Below are 20,690 nucleotides of genomic sequence, written 5' to 3' on the forward strand. Positions count from 1 at the left end.
GGGTGGAGGCTCGCGGCCGCGCCGGGCTGCCGGCCATCTTGTCCGTGCTTGCCATCTCGGCTTTCGCGAGCGCGAGAGTTCCTCAGAGCTTATTTTTCTTTGTAAAGGACATGGTGACCTAGGTACGCCGAGACGCTTGCGAATTGGCGGGGTGCGCAGGGGGTGGAAAAGAGGAAAAGATTACCCAGCGTAATTCAGGGTAAATTGCAAATAAAGGATAACTGAGACAGCGGTCAGTTTTTCGTTTTGTTTCATTGCCCTGATTACTCTTTGAAGTAAGCGGTGGACGTTTTTCTACTACTGAATCAAAGAAGTCGTAGTCTCAGCCTTGTAACTCACGTTGGTGATGGGTGCGTAATCTACGCAGCGTGGGCACTGAGGTGATGGAAATAGGAGGTGTTGCGGGGTTTCTTGAGCCTTGGCGGTCATCAAGGTATCAAAGAAGGTTGCTGGAAGGGTGAATGGGAGCAAGCGAGGTGGAGGAGAGGGTATCTCCCTAAGACTGCAAAAAATGCAAGTCTTTGAGCCTGAGCACCTGAAAAAAAAGCTAGAGGTAGTAAGGTTGGAGCTGGTAATGAAGGGGCTGACGGCAAGAGATGATGCTGGGGAGGCTGGCAAAGATGACTTCTTGAGATTCTCGAGCAGTCTGAGAAGTTGCGTTTTATGCTGAAGTCCCTGGGTAGCAAACTTAAGAGTTTTGAGGACAGTTAGAGAATAACACAAATAGTATAGTTGCTTTAGAGGCAAGGTGCTTGGGATCGCTTTCTACCGCCTATTTGCATGACTTTGGGCAAGTCACTTACAGCACAGTTTGTCACAGAGAAATAACTAGTAATGTAAATTACATGTTCCTATTAAAATGAAAAAATAATAGCGGATATCCATGAAGCATTTTTGTGCCAGACAAGGTGTAAGTTTTACAGACTTATCTCAACAAACCTGTGATGTAGGTGCCATTGTTATCACCTGGTTAATACAGATGAAAAAAAAAAGCGCTTAAAGGAGTTGTAAGGAATTCCCTCGTCGTCCAGTGGTGAATGGACCCTTAAGATCCTACATGGCATAAATAAATAAATAGAATTATCTTATTTTTTGTTTTAGGAAGAATGAATAAAATGCTTTTCTGCAACTAATGTCCTACTTCAGATCAGTTTGATTTCTTATCCAGGTTACTGTCACGTTCTCTGACATGCTTCTCAGTCTCCAATCCACTGTTCTCACTATTGAGCCAAATTGTTTTATAAAACTCAACTCTAACTCAGCTCCATACTCTGTGACTGTAAATTACTTCAACTCCCCCACCCCACCCACATTTTTTTCTGGCTGCACCATGCCTCTTGGAGTGAAAGCATGGACTGCTAACCACAAAAAGGGAATTTTTTTGTAAGACTCAGAGTTAGGCATAGAAGAAAAACAATATGAAGAGATATAGAAGACCACCACCGTAAGTCAGGGAGAGAAACTTGGAACAGACTCTTTCCCCACAGCTCTCCAAAGGAACCAACCCAGCTGACAGCTTGACTTTGGACTTAAAACTCTAGAACTGTGGGACTATAAATTCTGTTGTTTAGGGAATTCCTTGGTGTTCCAGTGGTTATGGCTCAGCACTTTTACTGTCGGGACCCCAAGGTGTACAGCCCCCCAAAAAATAAATTTTGTTATTTAAACCACTCAGCCTTGGTACTTTAACTGGAACCCTAGAAAACTGAAACATATAGAAAATTCTAAGGAATACATTTTTAAAAAATCTAGAGCTAATAAGAGTTCAGCAAAGTTCACAATACAATATCAATATACAATATAATATTGTAAGGCAATTATCCTTCAATTAAAAAATAAAATTTTAAAACAAAGGTCAATATACAAGAATCAATTGTACTTCTATACACAAGCAACAGCAATCTGAAAATGAATTTAAGAAAATTCCATTTATAATAGCATCAAAAAGAACAAAAATTTAACAAAAGTTCAGAACTTATACTCCGAAAAACCAAAATATTGTTGTAAGAAATTAAAGAACTAAAGAAGTGAAAACAAAAAAATCCCCTGAGATTAACTGTCCAAATAAATGGCTTTAAGACATAATTTTAGGTCAAGTCATCTTCAATTTTGTGGTCTTGAGTTCTGGAGTCAGTGGGTTTGAAAGCCACTCTGCCACTTATTAGGGATTCCCAAGTGTCCAGTAGTAAAAAATCTGCCTGCCAGTATAGGAGATGCAAGAGATGTGAGTTCCATCCCTGGGTCAGGAAGATCCCCTGGAATAGAATATGACAACTATTCCAGTGTTCTTGCCTAGAAAAGTCCATGGACAGAGGAGCCTGGCGGGCAACAGTCCACAGGGTGGCAAAGCGTGGGACATGATTGAGCACTGCCACTTACAACCTTATTTTACAGTGGCCAAGTCAAGTAATTCTAGCCTTGGCTTACACTTCTGTCAAATGGGATAATAATAATATCTACCTCATGGGTTTGTGAGAATTAAATGAATAAATATTTGTAAAGCACTTAGAAAAGTCCTCACAGAAAATGCTCAATAAATGTTAGCTACCATTTTTCAATATAAAGTTATGGGGTGTAGGTGTACTTTATTATTTTTAATATGGTGATAAGGTAAAACGTGCAAGAAAAAGATGCCCAGGTGTTACAAAAATCTTTTCTTTTTTTCTGACGTGACAAAATCTTAAAACTAGTTCAGCAGTTTTTGAGCCGCGTAGGGCACGGGCTAGGACAGAGGATATAGCAGTGAACAAGATGACATTCTAGTAGGAGAGACAGGAAACAAATACATCTTGTGGGGTGATAATTGGGATGAAGAACCAAGCAATAGAAGGGGATAGGATAGAGACTGATGCGACAGCAGTGGAGGTGCCAGGGGGATGTCTTGCATAGGCAGTTAAGAAGTTGTCTCTGAGGAAGTGACGTTTCTGCACAGACCTGAATGATGTGAGAAAAAGAAGACAGAAAAATCAGAGGGCATTCCAGCTTTCTCGACTGAGAGCCCGGCAAACGAGCGGAACGCAGATGCGCGAGGGCCGGGAGCCGGACGAGCCCGGCCACAGAGGACTGTACGACACCGGGGGAGCGGTTTGGCGGGGACGCAGGGCCGCTCAGAGGCCGCCGTGATGCTCCCCTCTTTGCAGGAGTCGCTGGATGGGGATGAAAAGGAGCTGGAGAGCAGCGAAGAGGGCGGCTCCGCCGAGGAGCGGAGACTCGACCCGCCGCCCAGCAGCCACTACTGTCTCTACAGCTACCGCGGAAGCAGGTGCAGCGCCCGGCCGCCCTTGTGGCCCCGCCCCGGCCCCGCCGCCCGGCCCCGCAGCCCACTCCGGGCTCCGCAGCTTGGCGGCTCCCAAACGCCGTCTTCTCCCCTCCCAGCCAAGGTCTCTGGCCCTCAGGGCCCTCCTCGCCTCACGCCATACTTCCCGGCCCCCAGTCCTGGACGTTTGCGCCTGGTCTTCCCATGCCTCAGCGCTGTGTCCTTGACATCTTCTCAACCCCTTCCTGCCTGTCACCTCTGCCTTTTGTTTAGCGCAGTGCCTCGCACGCTCAATAAAGTCAATCCTCATCCCCCTGTCCTTCCTGTCATTGTCTCCCCGCTTTCCTCCGTCCCCGCCCCGCTTCCCTACCCCCACCCTCTGGTTACCGTCTGTCCTTGCTGCCTCTTTTCCCTCCGCCCCAGCCGACTTCCGCGGCTCTTTTGGCCCTGCAAAGTCTGTTTTTGTTTTTGTTTGGGCTGCTTGTGGGATCTTGGTTCCCCCCGCAGTGAAAGTGCCGAGTCCTATGTGGACCGCCCGGGAATTCCCTGTAAAGTGTGTATTTAAGAGAAAATTTCCTTGACATTTCTAGATATTTAATTTAGGCTTTCCCCTACCCATTAAGTGGCCTGGAGAGAGAAGGGCCTCCTGTCAGCGCTGTCTTGCGGGTTTTCCCTGTTATTGAAGCTAGGTGGAGGAGGATGGAGTTCAAGCATTTCTACTTTGCAGAGTTTTAGTGGTCTGTTTGCCCCCTTCCTTGCTTGCTGTGGGAGGGAGGGCATACTCCGCTTGACTTAGAGCCCATAGTTCATAACTGGATTGGTTTTGTGGCGAGCAGATTGGCACAGCAGCGAGCGGACAGCGATGATGGAAGCCCAGGTGGCACAAATACAGAAACTCCCTCTGGTGATGATTTCAGGTAAAAACCGTGTATGTGCTTTTCTCTTAAGAGCATCTCTGGCATGCAGATGTCAGTGGGTACCTTATCCGCCCTCAGCTTTCCCTGAATGAAACCATCAAGCCCCCTTCACCCCTAGGAACCTCATCTTATTTTCCTTTATTCATTTATTCAAGGCTGAAGCAGATTCACATATCCTGGTGATTAGCACCATATTGATTAGCCAGACAGTTATTCTGAGCTTCTTGATTGGAACTCCAGTAAATATTCAACATCATATGAGTATCAAAAAATTTAAAATCCTCCTCTCCCTACCTCCCCGCCATTGAATACCCTTTCATAGCTCTGCTGCTGCATACTGCAATGTAAACTCCAAGCCAGCAGTGATTGCTGTCTCTTTTGTTCATTGATGTCTCCGTACCTAGAACCTTGAGTGATAGGTACTTGGCATAGGGTCGTTGTTTAATATATATTTACTAAAGGAAGGAATGAATGAACCTCAACACTTGATGCAAAGTAGGGTATAGTACAAAAATATTATGTTCACCGAGAGGCTGGGTGATGGATGATTTAAGAAATTTTTCAAGTGCTGTAACAGTATTGTGGTTATAAATACATATATATATATTTTAAATCCTCATTTATTTAGGGATATGTAATGAGAAGTTTAGGGATGAAATAATATGATGCCTGGAACTTGCTTCAAAATAAGTCTGGGACTTGAGAACAAACTTATGTTTCGCCAGAGGAGAAGGATTGGGGGAAGGGATAATTAGGACATGTAATCACTGCTATATTTAACATGTTTAACCGACAAGGACCTACTGTAGAGCACGTGGAACTCTGTTTATGTGGCAGCCTGGACAGGAGGGGAGTTTGGGGGACAATGGATACATGTATGTGTATGGCTGAATCCCTTTGCTGTTAACCTGAAGCTGTCACAATGTTGTTTGTTAATTGGCTGTACCCCAATTCAAAATAAAAAGTTTAAAAACAAAAAAGTCCAAAATAAGTCTGGGAGGTGGAGGGTATGGACAACATGGGAGTACAGATGAAAACAAAATTTTTTATAATTTTTATTAGAATATAATTGACTTACAGTGTTGTGTTAGTTTCAGGTGTACAGCGAAGTTATGCATGTACATAAATCCACTCTTTTTTAGATTCTTTTCCCATATAGGCCGTTACAGAGTATTGAGTTCCCAGGGCTATATGTAGGTCCTGGTTAGTTATCTATTTTATATATAGTAGAGTGTATATATCAATCCCAGTCTCCCAGTTTATTCCTTCCTTCCCCCATAAGCTGATAATGGTCAAAACTGGGTGGTAGGTACATGCAGCTTCGTTACACTATTCTTTCTGCCTTACAGTGTTTGAAATTTTCCTTAATATGGAACCAAAGATGTGAGGCGTATTGGGTTCATATTCTCTGTTGGGAAGTTTGGTGATGGAAAATCTTCTTACATATTCAAATTATAGTTTCTGTTTGTATTCTAATCTCAACCAAACTGAAATGTGTGTGTTTGGGTCATAAATAATCACTGAGCTGGTGTGTTTATTCTTGGGCAGTGGGTAGTTGGAGGTTTGAGGAAAGAAGCGGAGGCATGACATAGTGATGCAGAAGAGTGAGTGAGCCAGGAAATGGTATGAGAGCTGGGCAACGGTAAGGGCCCGCTGCTGGCTGGTGGTCATTAATTGAAAATGAGACTAGCCACTGTGGTGGGGGGTTTGTCCAGCCACATTCAGCTGCATAGGTGCAGGTGCAGACTAGGGAGAGAACTGGACTAACGAGGGCTGAAGGTTTGCTAAGCAAATACCAGGAGGTGAAAACAAAGGGGTTGAATGAGAATGTATGTGGGGTGGTGATCGTAATGATTGACCATGGAATTTAAGCTGGGTTAGGAGAAGGGAGGTGAGGATGAGAAACTTGAGGTTACTGTGAAAAAGAGGTAAGGTCAGTGGGTTTGAGGGGGTCCCAGTGGAGTCATAATACTAAAGAGAAGGAGCTAGAATGGTAGGACTACTTTAAGCGGATGAGGCAGATCGTATTTGGTGACATACATCCCTAGAAGGCTCACCAACAGGAATCAAATAGAAAGCTCTGCCAAGTCCTTAGTGAGGGCTTTTAGCAGTGTCCTGCCTGACTTACAGAGTATAAACGCAGAGTCCACTGCTAAGGAATGTGTGTCTTTCATTTGTCAAGCCTCTCCTTGGTGGATACTAATCTACCGTCTGAAGAGGAGCCAGAGCTACGCAGTTTCATTGCAAAGCGTCTTTCTAAGGGAGCAGTCTTTGAAGGGCTGGGTAATGTTGCAGCTATAGAGCTGAGGTAAGTGTAAAATGTGCTGTGTCCTGAGATTTTATTTCTGAGCTAAATATGGGAAGCGATAAGAAACTCCAAAAGATTAACTCTGGCTAGACCTGCGAAGTTCATCTCTGTTTCCTGGCAGCTGAGCCCTGGGCCTCACACAAACACACACACACACACACACACACTTTTGGGGAATGGAATTAACTGAATGGTAGAGACCCTTCCAGAAGCAGAAGATATTAAAAAGAGGTGGCAAGAATACACAGAAGAACTGTACAAAAAAGATCTTCACGACCAAGATGGTCACGATAACGTGATCACTGACCTAGAGCCAGACATCTTGGAATGTGAAGTCAAGTGGGCCTTAGAAAGCATCACTACGAACAAAGCTAGTGGAGGTGATGGAATTCCAGTTGAGCTATTTCAAATCCTGAAAGATGATGCTGTGAAAGTGCTGCACTCAATATGCCAGCAAATTTGGAAAACTCAGCAGTGGCCACAGGACTGGAAAAGGTCAGTCTTCATTCTAATCCCAAAGAAAGGCAATGCCAAAGAATGCTCAAACTACCGCACAATTGCACTCATCTCACACGCTAGTAAAGTCATGCTCAAAATTCTCCAAGCCAGGCTTCAGCAACATGTGAACCGTGAACTCCCAGATGTTCAAGCAGGTTTGAGAAAAGGCAGAGGCACCAGAGATCAAATTGCCAACATCCGCTGGATCATGGAGAAAGCAAGAGAGTTCCAGAAAAACATCTATTTCTGCTTCATTGACTATGCCAAAGCTTTTGACTGTGTCGATCACAATAAACTGTGGAAAATTCTGAAAGAGATGGGCATACCAGACCACCTTACCTGCCTCTTGAGAAACCTGTATGCAGATCAGGAAACAACAGTCAGAACTGGACATGGAACAACAGACTGGTTCCAAATAGGAAAAGGAGTACGTCAAGGCTGTATATTGTCACCTTGCTTAGTTAACTTCTATGCAGAGTACATCATGAGGAACGCTGGGCTGGAAGAAGCACAAGCTGAAATCAAGATTGCTGGGAGAAATATCAATAACCTCAGATATGCAGATGACACCACCCTTATGGCAGAAAGTGAAGAGGAACTCAAAAGCCTCTTGATGAAAGGGAAAGAGGGGAGTGAAAAGGTTGGCTTGAAGCTCAACATTCAGAAAACAAAGATCATGGCATCTGGTCCCATCACTTCATGGGAAATAGATGGAAAAACAGTGGAAACAGTGTCAGACTTTGATTTTTTGGGCTCCAAAATCACCGCGGATGCTGATTGCAGCCATGAAATTAAAAGACGCCTACTCCTTGGAAGGAAAGTTATGACCAACCTTGATAGTATATTAAAAAGCAGAGACTTTGCCAACAAAGGTCCGTCTAGTCAAGGCTATGGTTTTTCCCATGGTCATCTATGGATGTGAGAGTTGGACTGTGAAGAAAGCTGATCGCTGAAGAATTGATGCTTTTGAACTGTGGTGTTGGAGAAGACTCTTGAGAGTCCCTTGGACTGCAAGGAGATCCAACCAGTCCATTCTAAGGGAGATCAATCCTGGGTGTTCATTGGAAGGACTGATGCTAAAGCTGAAACTGCAATACTTTGGCCACCTCATGCGACGAGTTGACTCACTGGAAAAGACTCTGATGCTGGGAAGGATTGGGGGCGGGAGGAGAAGGGGACGACAGAGAATGAGATGGCTGGATGGCATCACCGACTCGATGGACATGAGTTTGAGTGAACTCCGGGAGTTTGTGATGGATAGGGAGGCCTGGCGTGCTGTGATTCATGGGGTCGCGGAGAGTCGGACACGACTGAGTGACTGCATTGAACTGAAGAGACCCTTCCTCCTAAAGGTACATATGTAGTCTTGTACTTGGGAGAAATGAGCTCATTACCAAAACTGAAATTGTACACTGAACAGTTATAAAGGGCTTTCACAAGCTTCAAAGCCATTCTCCTTACAAACGGGTGATAAAGCAAATACTCTTACTTCCTATTTCAGATGAGGAAATAAACTCAGAGAAGTTAAGGTCCTAAAGCCAGTCACACTGATGGAATTCAGGCTTAAATATAGGTGTCCTTGGTTGAATTCCAGCCATCTTTCCATTACACCCCTTGATTGTAGTTCACTTCAGACCATGATATTAGCATCAAGTCCCTTCAGGAGTATGAGGCCACATCCCAAAGGTAAGACCACAGGGTCAACACTTCACATCTTCCTGGAGCTTCAGTGATTCATGTATTTATGGGAGGGAAAACACAGATAAACCATGTCAACATGGGTAAACTGTGAACAAAAGTGGAATTCGTATGAATTTTTCACATAAGACAGAAGAATTCAAAGAAATTCTGTGTTTGTTAGGTGCTGCTTTAGCTAAAGCCTGTTATGATGTATGTTCCCTTTCATTTGTTGTTATCAGTAAACCAAGGAGAAGTCTGGGAAGCTCTGAGCTACAGAGCAGTCTAACGATATTCCCAGATCAGGATGACAAGGGCCCAAAGGAGCCTACAAAACTACATGCATGAGTTATCAAAAGAATGTATTTTAGCTTTTTCTTTCTTTTCTAGAATTCCAGGTTACCGAGTCGGTTGTTATTACTGCCTTTTCCAACAAGAAAACTTGCTTCCCCACACAGCATCAACGGACTCTGAGCAGAAGTCTTCAGAGTATGTGGTCTGTTTTTTAGGAGGGTCTGAAAAAGGACTTGAGCTATATCCTTTCTTTGGTCTTTGAGGATATCAGGAAGGAAATGCTGGCAGGCAAGTAGAGGATCATCACTACCAACCTCCAAAAAGCCTTTCTACCTCTTATGCATTAACTTCAATTTCATACCTTCATATTACCAGTTTGTCTTCACTTGTTTTATCATGAATTTATCTATTTTTGTCCACTTGGCTTGTGTGATCTTGGTTCTCCAACCAGGGATTGAAACTTAGCACTCAGGTGGTAAGAGCATGGAGTACTAACCACTGGTCTGCCAAGAAATTCCCATATCGTGGCTTGTTTTAACCAACAGATATTTAAGATTTTCCTGTTATCCACTGAGAGATAAAACCCTGTCTTGATTCATCCTTTATCACTTCCTTAAGAACATACTTTCAGGCTTGAATTGGACAAATACATTCAAGGGCTGAAAAATAACATGAACTGTGAGGTAAGGCAATTGTATTAATATTTTTAAAGACCCAAATGACTAACATTATGTGACTGCTGTTCTTATCAAATCATCCAGGTGGGCACAGACACTTAAATTCTGAAAATGTGCTACTTTGTGGGCTAGTAGAAAGGTACTTGTTAAGAGGAGCAGGGGACACAGTCCTCTAAGTTTCACAAGACTGCTTGTGATGTTTTGTATCTATGAAAAATTCAGTCCATTAAATTCAAAGGTATATGGTAACATGCCAAGCGAGGAAGATCCTGCTTTCCTGATTTCTAGACATATAAGATTTATACTCTGGGCAGAACTAATGGCCTATGAAGCTGCTGGCACCAGAGACCTGCTGTACAACGGGATGACTGTCCTTGAACTCAACCTCAAAGATGTTTAGAAACATCCCTTTTTTCATTAATCGATCTTTTGTGAATTAGATACATCCATATCGATTCCTTTATCCCTACCTTTTAAATACTGTGCATTTGGTTTGTGGGAGTTAAGTCATAACTCATAAATTTTCTACCCATTACAGGTGGTAATAATTCCTTTTGCTTGTCGTGCCTGTGCTTACAAGGCAGTACAGAGGGGACTGATAGCATCAGAGTAAGCCAGGGATACAAGTGAGTCTAGGGTAGCTGCTCTCCCAGGATGGGGTGCTCCCACCAGTCCCTAGGGAGCAGCAGAGCCAAGGAAGCTGGATGAGCTCCTGGCAGTGTGTCTGACCACACTGGAGTGGGCTTGAGCACTTTGATGTGTTCACCTATGGCCTTCCCTGTTCACTTTCAAGTGTTAATGAGCTGTCTGCGTTCCTTCAGTCATTCAACAGGCACTTTATAAGCTCATCCATGGATGTTTCAGAAACTGTACCAGATGCTTGGGGAGATGAGGATTTTTTTTTCCTCCCCTTAAATGAAAGAAGTTTTATTCAGTACTTTTTGGAGATAAGGATTATTAAGAGAGTATCTCCAGGAGTTCACAGCACAGTGGGAGGAGATGGACATGTAAATGCCCTAACTCCTTTCAGTGAAGAAATAGCATAGAACACTATTAAGTCAGTTTCTTCATTTTATATGATGCATGTCTTGGTGTGTTTTTTTTTAATTCAGTACTGAATTAATCCCCTCTCAAGCCCAACAAAGTTATATCACAATTCCTTTTTTTGCTTTTTGGCTGTACCTCTCTGCTTGTGGGATCTTAGTTCCCGAACCAGGGATTGAACCCAGGTGCCTGGCAGTGAAGGGCAGAGTCCTAACCACTGAACTGCCAGGAAGTTCCTACAATTCCTTTTATTTTAATTGGTGACATTAGCTTAAAAAAGAAGGTGTTGGTTCCCATTTATTTTCACTGTCAAGAGTATCATGAAGAAAATGTTAAGTCCATCAATTAAGGTGAAGGCTTAGATCAAAGCAAATGACATTCTCTCTTAATCTAGGAAAGCGGTGGGGAGAACCACATCCAGTCTTACCTGAGCAGCTGGTTTGCAGATGTTGTTTGCCCCATCCAAAGGGTGGTCCATCTCTTTCAGGAGAAGCTCACCTTTCTGCTACATGCTGTAAGTATTGCCCAAATGAAAGTATTTCCTTCATTGAGGATCACTTTGGCAGAGTTTGGTTTATTTAAAGACATACTTATTTTCTCTGAACATTACTTATTGGTTCCACCTGCCCTCTGAATATTCATTCAGACTATGCTTGCAGTAAGGATACACTGCAGTCTATTTACACAGATTCAGAAAGTTACACTACGAAGGTAGAGTTGCAAATACTATCTTCTAATACAATAAAACATTTTAATATGTTTTTCTTTTTCATTTTGGCTGTGCCATACGACTTATAGAAACTTCCCTAACCAGGGATTGAACCCGGGCCACAGTGGTCAAAGTGTTGAATCCTAAACACTAGACTACCAGGGAATTCTCTGATATAATTACTTTTTAAAGTGATGAGGGAGAGATGTGATTTCTAAAACAATTTGAGAAGGAAAACAGAAATCCAAAGTAATTTTTAACTATATAAAAATGTCCAAATAAAATATTCACTAAAATATCTGGACAGTGGGGAAGGCTTGGGTAAGTGGCCAGGTTTTTCATTTTTCATGTGGTGGGTGGATGCAGCTGAGGCTGGACAGCCCCTCAAGCCCAGGTAGTAAGGCTAGGTTCCCAACCATCAGTGAGCAGCTGAACACAGTTCTGAAGAGCTCTGGGGCGGTGGTTATTGGGGGAGGCGACATTTAGTCACTAGCTGCTCTGCAAGGAAAATTGGCATACGTGTATCAACTGGGCGTTATTTTTCTCTCATAGGCTCTGAGTTATACTCCTGTTGAGGTTAAAGGATCAGATGAAAAAACAGAGAGAGACATTCACAGGTAAAGAACAGTTTTGCAAATAGAGCACCTTTTCCACAGCCAGTCTGATATTTCTGTTTTTAAATCCCCCACCACACAATGCAGAATGAATTTGCTTTCTCCCTCCCATCCTATAATATAGTTTGTGGAAAAAGATTGTGTGTGTGGCAGGTTTCTGAGCGTGGCTAGTCTCCAAGGCCTTATTCACGAAGGCACCATGACATCCTTGTGCATGGCCATGACGGAGGAGCAGCATAAGTCTGTGATCATCGACTGCAGCAGCTCCCAGCCTCAGTTCCACAATGCAGGTGAGCCACAACCCTGGGAACAGCCTTGTCAATCACTGTTTTCACACTGAGAACAAATGACGCAAAGTTATCCTCCCTGCCTTGTGCAGTTTTACATGTTTATCCCCAAATCGCCAAAAACAATAGGATTTCTAGAAACATGGAAATCATGACATGCCTAGCAATTCTCCTCCAAGGTATATAGAGAAACTCTTATGTATGTACACAAGGAGACAAATACAAGACGTTCATAAGGGCACTGTTTACAATAGTAAAGAACTGAAAGCAACTCAAGTGTCTGTCAACAGAATGGATAAGCTGGTTTACTCATACAATGGAATACTATACAGCCGTGACAATGAGTGAACTAGCATCCAAACATACTATATAGTGAAAGAGCCATTAAAGAAAAGTACAGTTTTAACATACGCAAGTTTTTTAATACTATATAGGGCTTAGAGATAAAGTATGTGGCAAAAGTTTAAAGAAAGACATGGGCATGATAATCCTTTCTGATGGGAAAATAGGGGGATGCAACTAGGAAGATGCATGTGGGAGCTTCGACCATTTTGGTATTTCTTAGCCAGGTGGTGAGTTGAGGTTTTTTCAGACCAATGTAGAAGTCTTAAATAATTCATTATGTGTTTTCATAAATGAGGAAAGAATATTGTGATGTATACAAATATTGAATCCTTGTGCTGTGCACTTGAAACTAGTATAATGTTATATGGTTCAATTATACCTCAATTTAAAAAAGAAAATAGAAAGGAATAAACGTCTTGTGATTTTACTTTTATTCATTTTTCTAAAATATTTTATAGGGAGCAACCGGTTTTGTGAGGATTGGATGCAGGCTTTTATGAATGGTGCTGAAGGAGGTAACCCTTTTCTTTTTCGACAAGTCCTGGAGAACTTTAAACTAAAGGTAACTAATTGGCTGTGTGCCAAGTGCCACATATAATCTTTGTCATAAAGTTTAGTTAGTACCAGTGACCAGGAAACAAATCTGCTTCACAGCTATGATGTCTGTTAACTAGGACACTTTCAAAACTATAATCCTCAATTTCCGTTTATACCAATAGCATTGAAAGTGCCAGTTTCCCCAAACCTAGACACCACTGGGTATCTAAACTTTTCGTCTTTGCTAGCCTGATAGGTGATAATGGTATATCACTATTTTTAGTTGTATATAAAAATTTCAATTTATTTCAACCAAAACCAAAACAGTTCACCCATTTCTCCCACTCCCTATCTGCTGCCTCTGTACTCTGAGTCCATGAGTTGTTTTTTATGTATTTATATAAAAATATGACTATATTTGGATTCCACATGTAAAAGAGATCATGTGGTATTTGTCTTTCTCTGTGAAATCTGTTTCACTTAGCATGAAGCCCTTATTGCAGATCTCATTCTTCTTTTTACTGGCTGACTGGTGTTTCCTTGTATGTATGTACCACAGTTTCTTTGTCCATTCACCCATGAATTGACACTTGGGTTGTTTCCATGTCTTGACTGTTGTTGGTGATGCTTCAGGAAACATGGCACTGCAGATATCTTTCTGAGTAGGTGCTTTGGTTTTCTTCAGAGATGCCCAAAAGGAGCATTGCTGGATGGTATTTTTTTCATTTGGATTATTACCTTAATGTATATTCCCAAAAGTGGGATTACCACGTCAAGGGTTTGAATGCTTTGGTTTCTATTACAAATTGCCAACTTGCACTTCAAAAAAATAGGAACAAATTACAGAATGTTCAGCAATGTGTATGGGTTTTCTATGCAGAACCTAATATAACAGTTTTTTATCAGTCTTATTTATTTTTATTACTTTAATATTGGCACTCCCTAGCTATTCAAATGTCTTTAATTATTATTCAGGCCGAACATTTTTTCATGTTCGTTTACTATTAGCAAATAAACAGAAAGACATTTGATGGAGCAAATGTATCCACTATGATATAGTGACATCATAAATTTTTGTAAAGGGAATACTAATGAAAGGTATCACCTGTCATTCTTTATGTATAAACAGTGTCTTTATATTTTTTGATGAATTGTCAAGAAAAGTCCAAGTCTTAACCATCAGTTCAGTTCAGTTCAGTTCAGTCGCTCAGTCGTGTCCGACTCTCCGCGACCCCATGAATCACAGCACGCCAGGCCTCCCTGTCCATCACCAACTCCCGGAGTTCACTCAAACTCATGTCCACAGAGTCGGTGATGCCATCCAGCCATCTCATTCTCCGTCGTCCCCTTCTCCTCCCGCCCCCAACCTTTCCCAGCATCAGAGTCTTTTCCAGTGAGTCAACTCGTTGCATGAGGTGGCCAAAGTATTGCAGTTTCAGCTTTAGCATCAGTCCCTCCAATGAACATCCAGGATTGATCTCCTTTAGAATGGACTGGTTGGATCTCCTTGCAGTCCAAGGGACTCTCAAGAGTCTTCTCCAACACCACAGTTCAAAAGCATCGATTCTTCGGCGATCAGCTTTCTTTACAGTCCAACTCTCACATCCATACATGACCACGGGAAAAACCATTGCCTTGACTAGACGGACCTTGGTTGGCAAAGTAATGTCTCTGCTTTTTAATATACTATCAAGGTTGGTCATAACTTGCCTTCCAAGGAGTAAGCGTCTTTTAATTTCATGGCTGCAATCAGCATCTGCAGTGATTTTGGAGCCCAAAAAAATAAAGTCTGACACTGTTTCCACTGTTTTTCCATTTATTTCCCATGAAGTGATGGGACCAGATGCCATGATCTTTGTTTTCTGAATGTTGAGCTTCAAGCCAACCTTTTCACTCTCCTCTTTCACTTTCATCAAGAGGCTTTTGAGTTCCTCTTCACTTTCTGCCATAAGGGTAGTGTCATCTGCATATCTGAGGTTATTGATATTTCTCCCAGCAATCTTGATTCCAACTTGTGCTTCTTCCAGCCCAGCATTCCTCATGATGTACTCTGCATAGAAGTTAAATAAGCAAGGTGACAATATACAACCTTGACGTACACCTTTTCCTATTTGGAACCAGTCTGTTGTTCCATGTCCAGTTCTAACTGTTGCTTCCTGACCTGCATACAGGTTTCTCAAGAGGCAGGTCAGGTGGTCTGGTATGCCCATCTCTTTCAGAATGTTCCACAGTTTATTGTGATCGACACAGTCAAAGGCTTTGGCATAGTCAATGAAGCAGAAATAGATATTTTTCTGGAACTCTCTTGCTTTCTCCATGATCCAGCGGATGTTGGCAATTTGATCTCTGGTGCCTCTGCCTTTTCTAAAACCTGCTTGAACATCTGGGAGTTCACGGTTTACATACTGCTGAAGCCTGGCTTAGAGAATTTTGAGCATGACTTTACTAGCGTGTGAGATGAGTGCAATTGTGCGGTAGTTTGAGCATTCTTTGGCATTGCCTTTCTTTGGGATTGGAATGAAGACTGACCTCTTCCAGTCCTGTGGCCACTGCTGAGTTTTCCAAATCTGCTGGCATATTGAGTGCAGCACTTTCACAGCATCATCTTTCAAGACTTGAAATAGCTGAACTGGAATTCCATCACCTCCACTAGCTTTGTTCGTAGTGATGCTTTCTAAGGCCCACTTGACTTCACATTCCAAGATGTCTGGCTCTAGGTCAGTGATCATGTTATTGTGACTATCTTGGTCGTGAAGATCTATTTTGTACAGTTCTTCTGTGTATTCCTGCCACCTCTTCTTAATATCTTCTGCTTCTGTTAGGTCCATACCATTTCTGTCCTTTATTGAGCCCATCTTTGCATGAAATGTTCCCTTGGGATCTCTAATTTTCTTGAAGAGGTCTCTTGTTTTTCCTATTCTGTTGTTTTCCTCTATTTCTTTGCATTGATCACTGAGGAAGTCTTTCTTATCTCTCCTTGCTATTCTTTGGAACTCTGCATTCATATGCTTATATCTTTCCTTTTCTCCTTCGCTTTTCGCCTCTCTTCTTTTCACAGCTATTTGTAAGGCCTCCTCAGACAGCCATTTCGCTCTTCTGCATTTCTTTTCCATGGGGTTGGTCTTGGTCTCTGTCTCCTGTACAATGTCACAAACCTCCGTCCAGAGTTCATCAGGCACTCTATCAATCAGATCTAGTCCCTTAAATCTATTTCTAACTTCCACTGTATAATCATAAGGGATTTGACTGAGGTCATATCTGAATGGTCGAGTGTGTTTTTGCACTGTAAGCCTTATTCATAATAATTAAAATAATGTTCTAATTTTTGAAAAACAAACAAGAGCTAGAATCTTCAGAAGGCATTCATTTATATTTTTCAGTGGCCTCTGTGTATGTATCATTACATTTCCAATAAACTGAATTGAATGCTTGCTTATATTTTAGGGACATCAGTTTTATAATTTATGGCATATCTTAGTTGGGAAGCACAAAAAATGTAGTTCCATACCTAAAGGTTCATAATTTTGTTGGGGAGGCATGTTGTCACCTTATTTAGGAGATTTGTATTTTTACTTTATGTAAAAGATTTTGTTCTATCAAGGGCAAAGCATATTAGCAATTAAAATATTTGAAATAAAAGGCAAACTTTTCATTAACATATAGTTGAGTTCTCAGCTGGATAGATCTTTTTCAAGCTTCATTATTATCTCAGTGAACACATACTTAACTGGGTAATCTTTTTCTAGGCCATACAGGACACAAATAATTTGAAGAGATTTATCCGGCAGGCAGAAATGAATCATTATGCTTTGTTTAAATGTTACATGTTCCTAAAAAATTGTGGTAGTGGAGATATCCTTTTGAAGATTGTTAAAGTGGAACACGAAGAAATGCCCGAAGCCAAAAATGTGGTAGCTGTCCTCGAGGAATTTATGAAAGAAGCTCCTGCCCAGAGTTTTTGATGACGTATTTGGAGATGATTGTATTGTGAAGTCATGGAAGCAGTGGTGTTTAAAACTGTGGTAGTTTTATAACTGTCATAGGATTGCTATTTCAGATTATTTGAAAACACATTCTAGATTTTTTCATTTTGTATTTTCAAGATTAAACCTAATTAGATGTATAAATCTGAGGGACGTCTTCACAGTCATAGACAGACATATGTTAGAACTGTGAAATTTTTACATTGCTGGTCCCATAAGTTCTAGCTTCAGGGAATTGTTGCTTAAAACCTTCAGAGGTGATTTTGCGGCTTCTCTGAGGAGTTTGCTGCAGTATTTAGCAACTTTCCCTCCCAGAAAAATCATACTACTTTTCAAGGTACTGTTGTTGTTGTTTAGTCACTAACTCACGTCTGACTCTTTTGGTGATGCCATGGACTGCAACCCGCCAGGCTCCTCTGTCCATGGGATTTCCCAGGCAAGGATACTGAAGTGGGTTGCCATTTCCTTCTCCAGGGGATCTTCTCAACCCAGGGATCGAACCCTCGTCTCCTGCTTTGGCAGGCAGATTCTTTACCACTGAGCCACAGGGAATCCCTCAATGTACTATAGCTTCTTTCAAAAAACTTATTCCTAGTTTTAGGACAGATTAACACCATGCCACCATTTCAAAGACAGATCTCTGCATCCTGTGGGTGCTTGATGGATTTTTTTTGTCCGATTGATAAAGGCATGGATGATGAAGGCAGCTTTTATGTCAATAAGCAAATAAATCATGAGTGTGTAAGGAATTAAGTGAACTTTAAAAATAGGTGCACTAGCTTCAACATAAGACATTATCTCTGATGGAAAGCTACTGCAGAAGTGGCTCCATCACTTTTCTTCATTCTTTTGTTCACAGGTATTTGCCAAGAGCCTATAATTTCTTTTTTTCTTTTATACGAAAATGCTGGAGATTTAAATGAAGTGTTAAAAAAGAAAGAAAGTACATCATTTTTACAAGCAAACGTAAAATAACTCACAGAGATTCTTCACATTGTTTTTAGTTTTCTGTACATGTGTTACAAGCCTTATATTGTTTTACTCTAAGTCAACTGAAAGAGGCCTGCATTAGAGCCATTTATAATTCCCATGGAAGCCAATTGTAGCTACACACACGACTGCAGTTTGTTCTGCATAGCTCTTTAATAAATCCATTTGATAATGGTTTTTGTTTGGAAGATCAGAAGTCTTCTGTTCTCACTGCTCTCAGGATGCTCAGAGGAACAGAAGCCCATAAAACTCCTCTCCTAAACTCATCTAAATTCACATTAAGTGCTGAGTTTTAACTTTCAAGATGACTGACAATGGCCTTCTGCTTTCTCTTCTACAGAAATCTAAAGACATGACTCACTGAGCCATTTCTTTTCTTAAATGAGAAATACAGTTCAGGATCCTCATAAAGGCTTTCATATAGTTTTAAACTTTAATAACTTGGATTGTAGTCAGTGTAGAAAAAAATCCAAGTACCATCTTTTTTATAGCATTCAGAATGACTATGGGAAACAAGCAATTTTATGGCACAACCCTTGAATCTGACTTTTTCTAAGGTAGGGTTGCCCACTTGGAAATCAGTTTTTTAAATAATTAGGACATCAGCATTTTGAGTCTGGAAAATATGTTTTTCATTTTCAAATTCACATATCATTCAAGAGTCCATGTTGTAAATAGCATTTAAAAGCAAATATATTACCTGCTTCAAGTCATTTATGGATAGAGTCAAGGCGTAATTACATATTCTTTATATGTACTTTTATATATATTTTTGGTAATGTAGGCTCATGACATCACAGTTATATACAATACAGTCTTATTTTAAAAGTGTGTGATAAACTGTATATCACTGCTGTAGACAAGAAAAATAGTGACATGGAGCTGACTGTCTTGTGGGCCATGAGAAGAAACTCAGCGCTCATGACCAAGAACATGTATTATATTCAAATTTTAATAAGCTAATATATTAACTTTCAAAGTTTTAAACAGCATTTGTTCAAGTGTGGAATACATTGTGTATTATTTGTGTGCTATACACACAGGAAATGTATATTTGTCATGGATCAAAAATGGTCTCAATTTACCTGTAATTATATTTATAATAATAATAATAAAACTTAGCTTCTCAGCAACACAGTCATTTTTATTCTATGAGCTCAATTCTCCAGCCTGACATTTTTATTAATTCACAACAAGTTTTGGGGGAAATTAAACTTGTTAGGCTAAGGAATTTGTTGAAAAAAATCAAATCGCCTGCAACCTGCAGGAGACATTAAGCAGAGTATATGAGCAATTTCCATCACAGTGTTTTATTCATCATCCAGTACGCTTACACCTGTCTAATTCAATGGCCCAAGTCAATTCTTTTCACTCTCATTCATTATTAACCATGACAGAATGCCTGTGCTTTACCAGAGGATTACTTACACCAAATGCCAGGAAAGCCTGCAAGCGTCTCAGAAATAAGATTCAGTTACCAGGACTACGTTTCTCCTAACCATGTGTCTTCTGTGTCATGGAAACCCCACTGGCTTCAACGAAGTCTTTCCACTTGGAGGCCTAAGAGGGCAGCTCCAGTCCTATACCCACTAAACTTCTTAAATGTGCCTCACAGACTTCATACCACTCTAAGTTGGCGTAAATGCTAGATTTCGGAAGTCAGGGCTGGTGGGGCGGTGATAGGGAGCTGCAATGACTGATAGCTGTGAGTTTTCTTATGAACTATCTCTGGGAGGGCTGACAAAGTGGAGATCCTGTTAAGTGAACACTAAGTAAATATGCCAAGGTTCGTGACTGCGATCAGATGGCCCCAGGTCCATGGCAACGCAACTGGATCTTTAAACAAACGTCCTGATGCTTCTACAAACTTAAGTGTCCTTAAAGTTCTATACAAACACTGAGGGCTGAGCACATGAACTTCGGAACCAGGCCGTCTTGGCTGTGATCCTGCTGGCAAGTTACTGAACTTCTCTAAGCCTACCCTTCATGTCTAGATATGGGTATACTTATACCCAGTTCAAGTAGCTGTGCAGTTAAATAAGACTGAAAGTGCCTCTCCCAGTGCCCTGGCACATAGTAGGTACCCACTAAGTGGTCTGTATAATTACCCTATTATCGGTAACTTTTAAGTATAGGAAGAATGAGAAGCTGGTGGAAGGGAGGAAGCAAGAGTGAAGAGCGGAGTGGTAGGAGGCCGGAGGCAAAGCTGGTTTAACGACTGCCGGCTGCCAGCGAGCTTACCTTTGGGAACTGAGTCCTGGGACCACGGCTGCTGACAGGACTCTGCTCCCCACACTCCAGATAGATCCTAGGTCTTGAGCCTGAACCATGCTCTAAAATTTGTTCTGGGATGACTTCTGCCATCCAGAAAGCATTTAGAAATATTTGTAAATGATACACAAGAAACTGATGTGAAAACATGATTGGAAACAACTCCCATACCCTGAATTTTAACAGGGTAGTTTAATCCTCCACTGAAAGCTGTGAATGGCGAAACTATATACACTGCCATTAGCTTAGAGAAACTGGTGAGAATGGTGTCTCAGGCTGCACC

At 41.4% G+C, this 20,690-nt stretch overlaps 1 protein-coding gene across 2 annotated transcripts; it reads left to right on the plus strand.

The window, feature by feature from the left end:
* The first annotated feature begins 2,983 nt into the window (after window positions 1-2,983).
* On the plus strand, window positions 2,984-19,271 carry C20H17orf75 (chromosome 20 C17orf75 homolog). Of its 2 annotated transcripts, none has more exons than XM_055401278.2 (10): window positions 2,984-3,380; window positions 4,093-4,173; window positions 6,356-6,481; window positions 9,047-9,190; window positions 9,576-9,633; window positions 11,066-11,185; window positions 11,933-11,997; window positions 12,148-12,284; window positions 13,085-13,188; window positions 16,910-19,271. In XM_055401278.2, exons 1-10 carry the CDS (start codon window positions 3,151-3,153, stop codon window positions 17,123-17,125), a joined length of 1,281 nt encoding a protein of 426 aa, XP_055257253.2. In that variant the 5' UTR covers window positions 2,984-3,150; the 3' UTR covers window positions 17,126-19,271. The 2 variants fall into 2 exon arrangements, with proteins under 2 accessions (XP_055257253.2, XP_055257254.2); XM_055401279.2 differs by having other exon boundaries at window positions 3,016-3,262.
* Window positions 19,272-20,690: the final 1,419 nt, after the last annotated feature.

This window comes from Moschus berezovskii, chromosome 20 (assembly GCF_049115385.1).
Source record: "Moschus berezovskii isolate FMDL1 chromosome 20, NW_MosBer_1.0, whole genome shotgun sequence".
Lineage (NCBI taxonomy): Eukaryota > Metazoa > Chordata > Mammalia > Artiodactyla > Moschidae > Moschus > Moschus berezovskii.

Excerpts from the sequence above, each read along its gene's own strand:
- C20H17orf75 (XM_055401278.2), top strand. The coding sequence starts at position 3,151 with ATGGGGATGAAAAGGAGCTGGAGAGCAGCGAAGAGGGCGGCTCCGCCG. Across the intron at positions 9,191-9,575 it reads TCTGAAAAAGGACTTGAGCT|TTTCAGGCTTGAATTGGACA; the intron begins ATATCCTTTCTT and ends TTAAGAACATAC. Across the intron at positions 9,634-11,065 it reads AAAATAACATGAACTGTGAG|GAAAGCGGTGGGGAGAACCA; the intron begins GTAAGGCAATTG and ends CTCTTAATCTAG.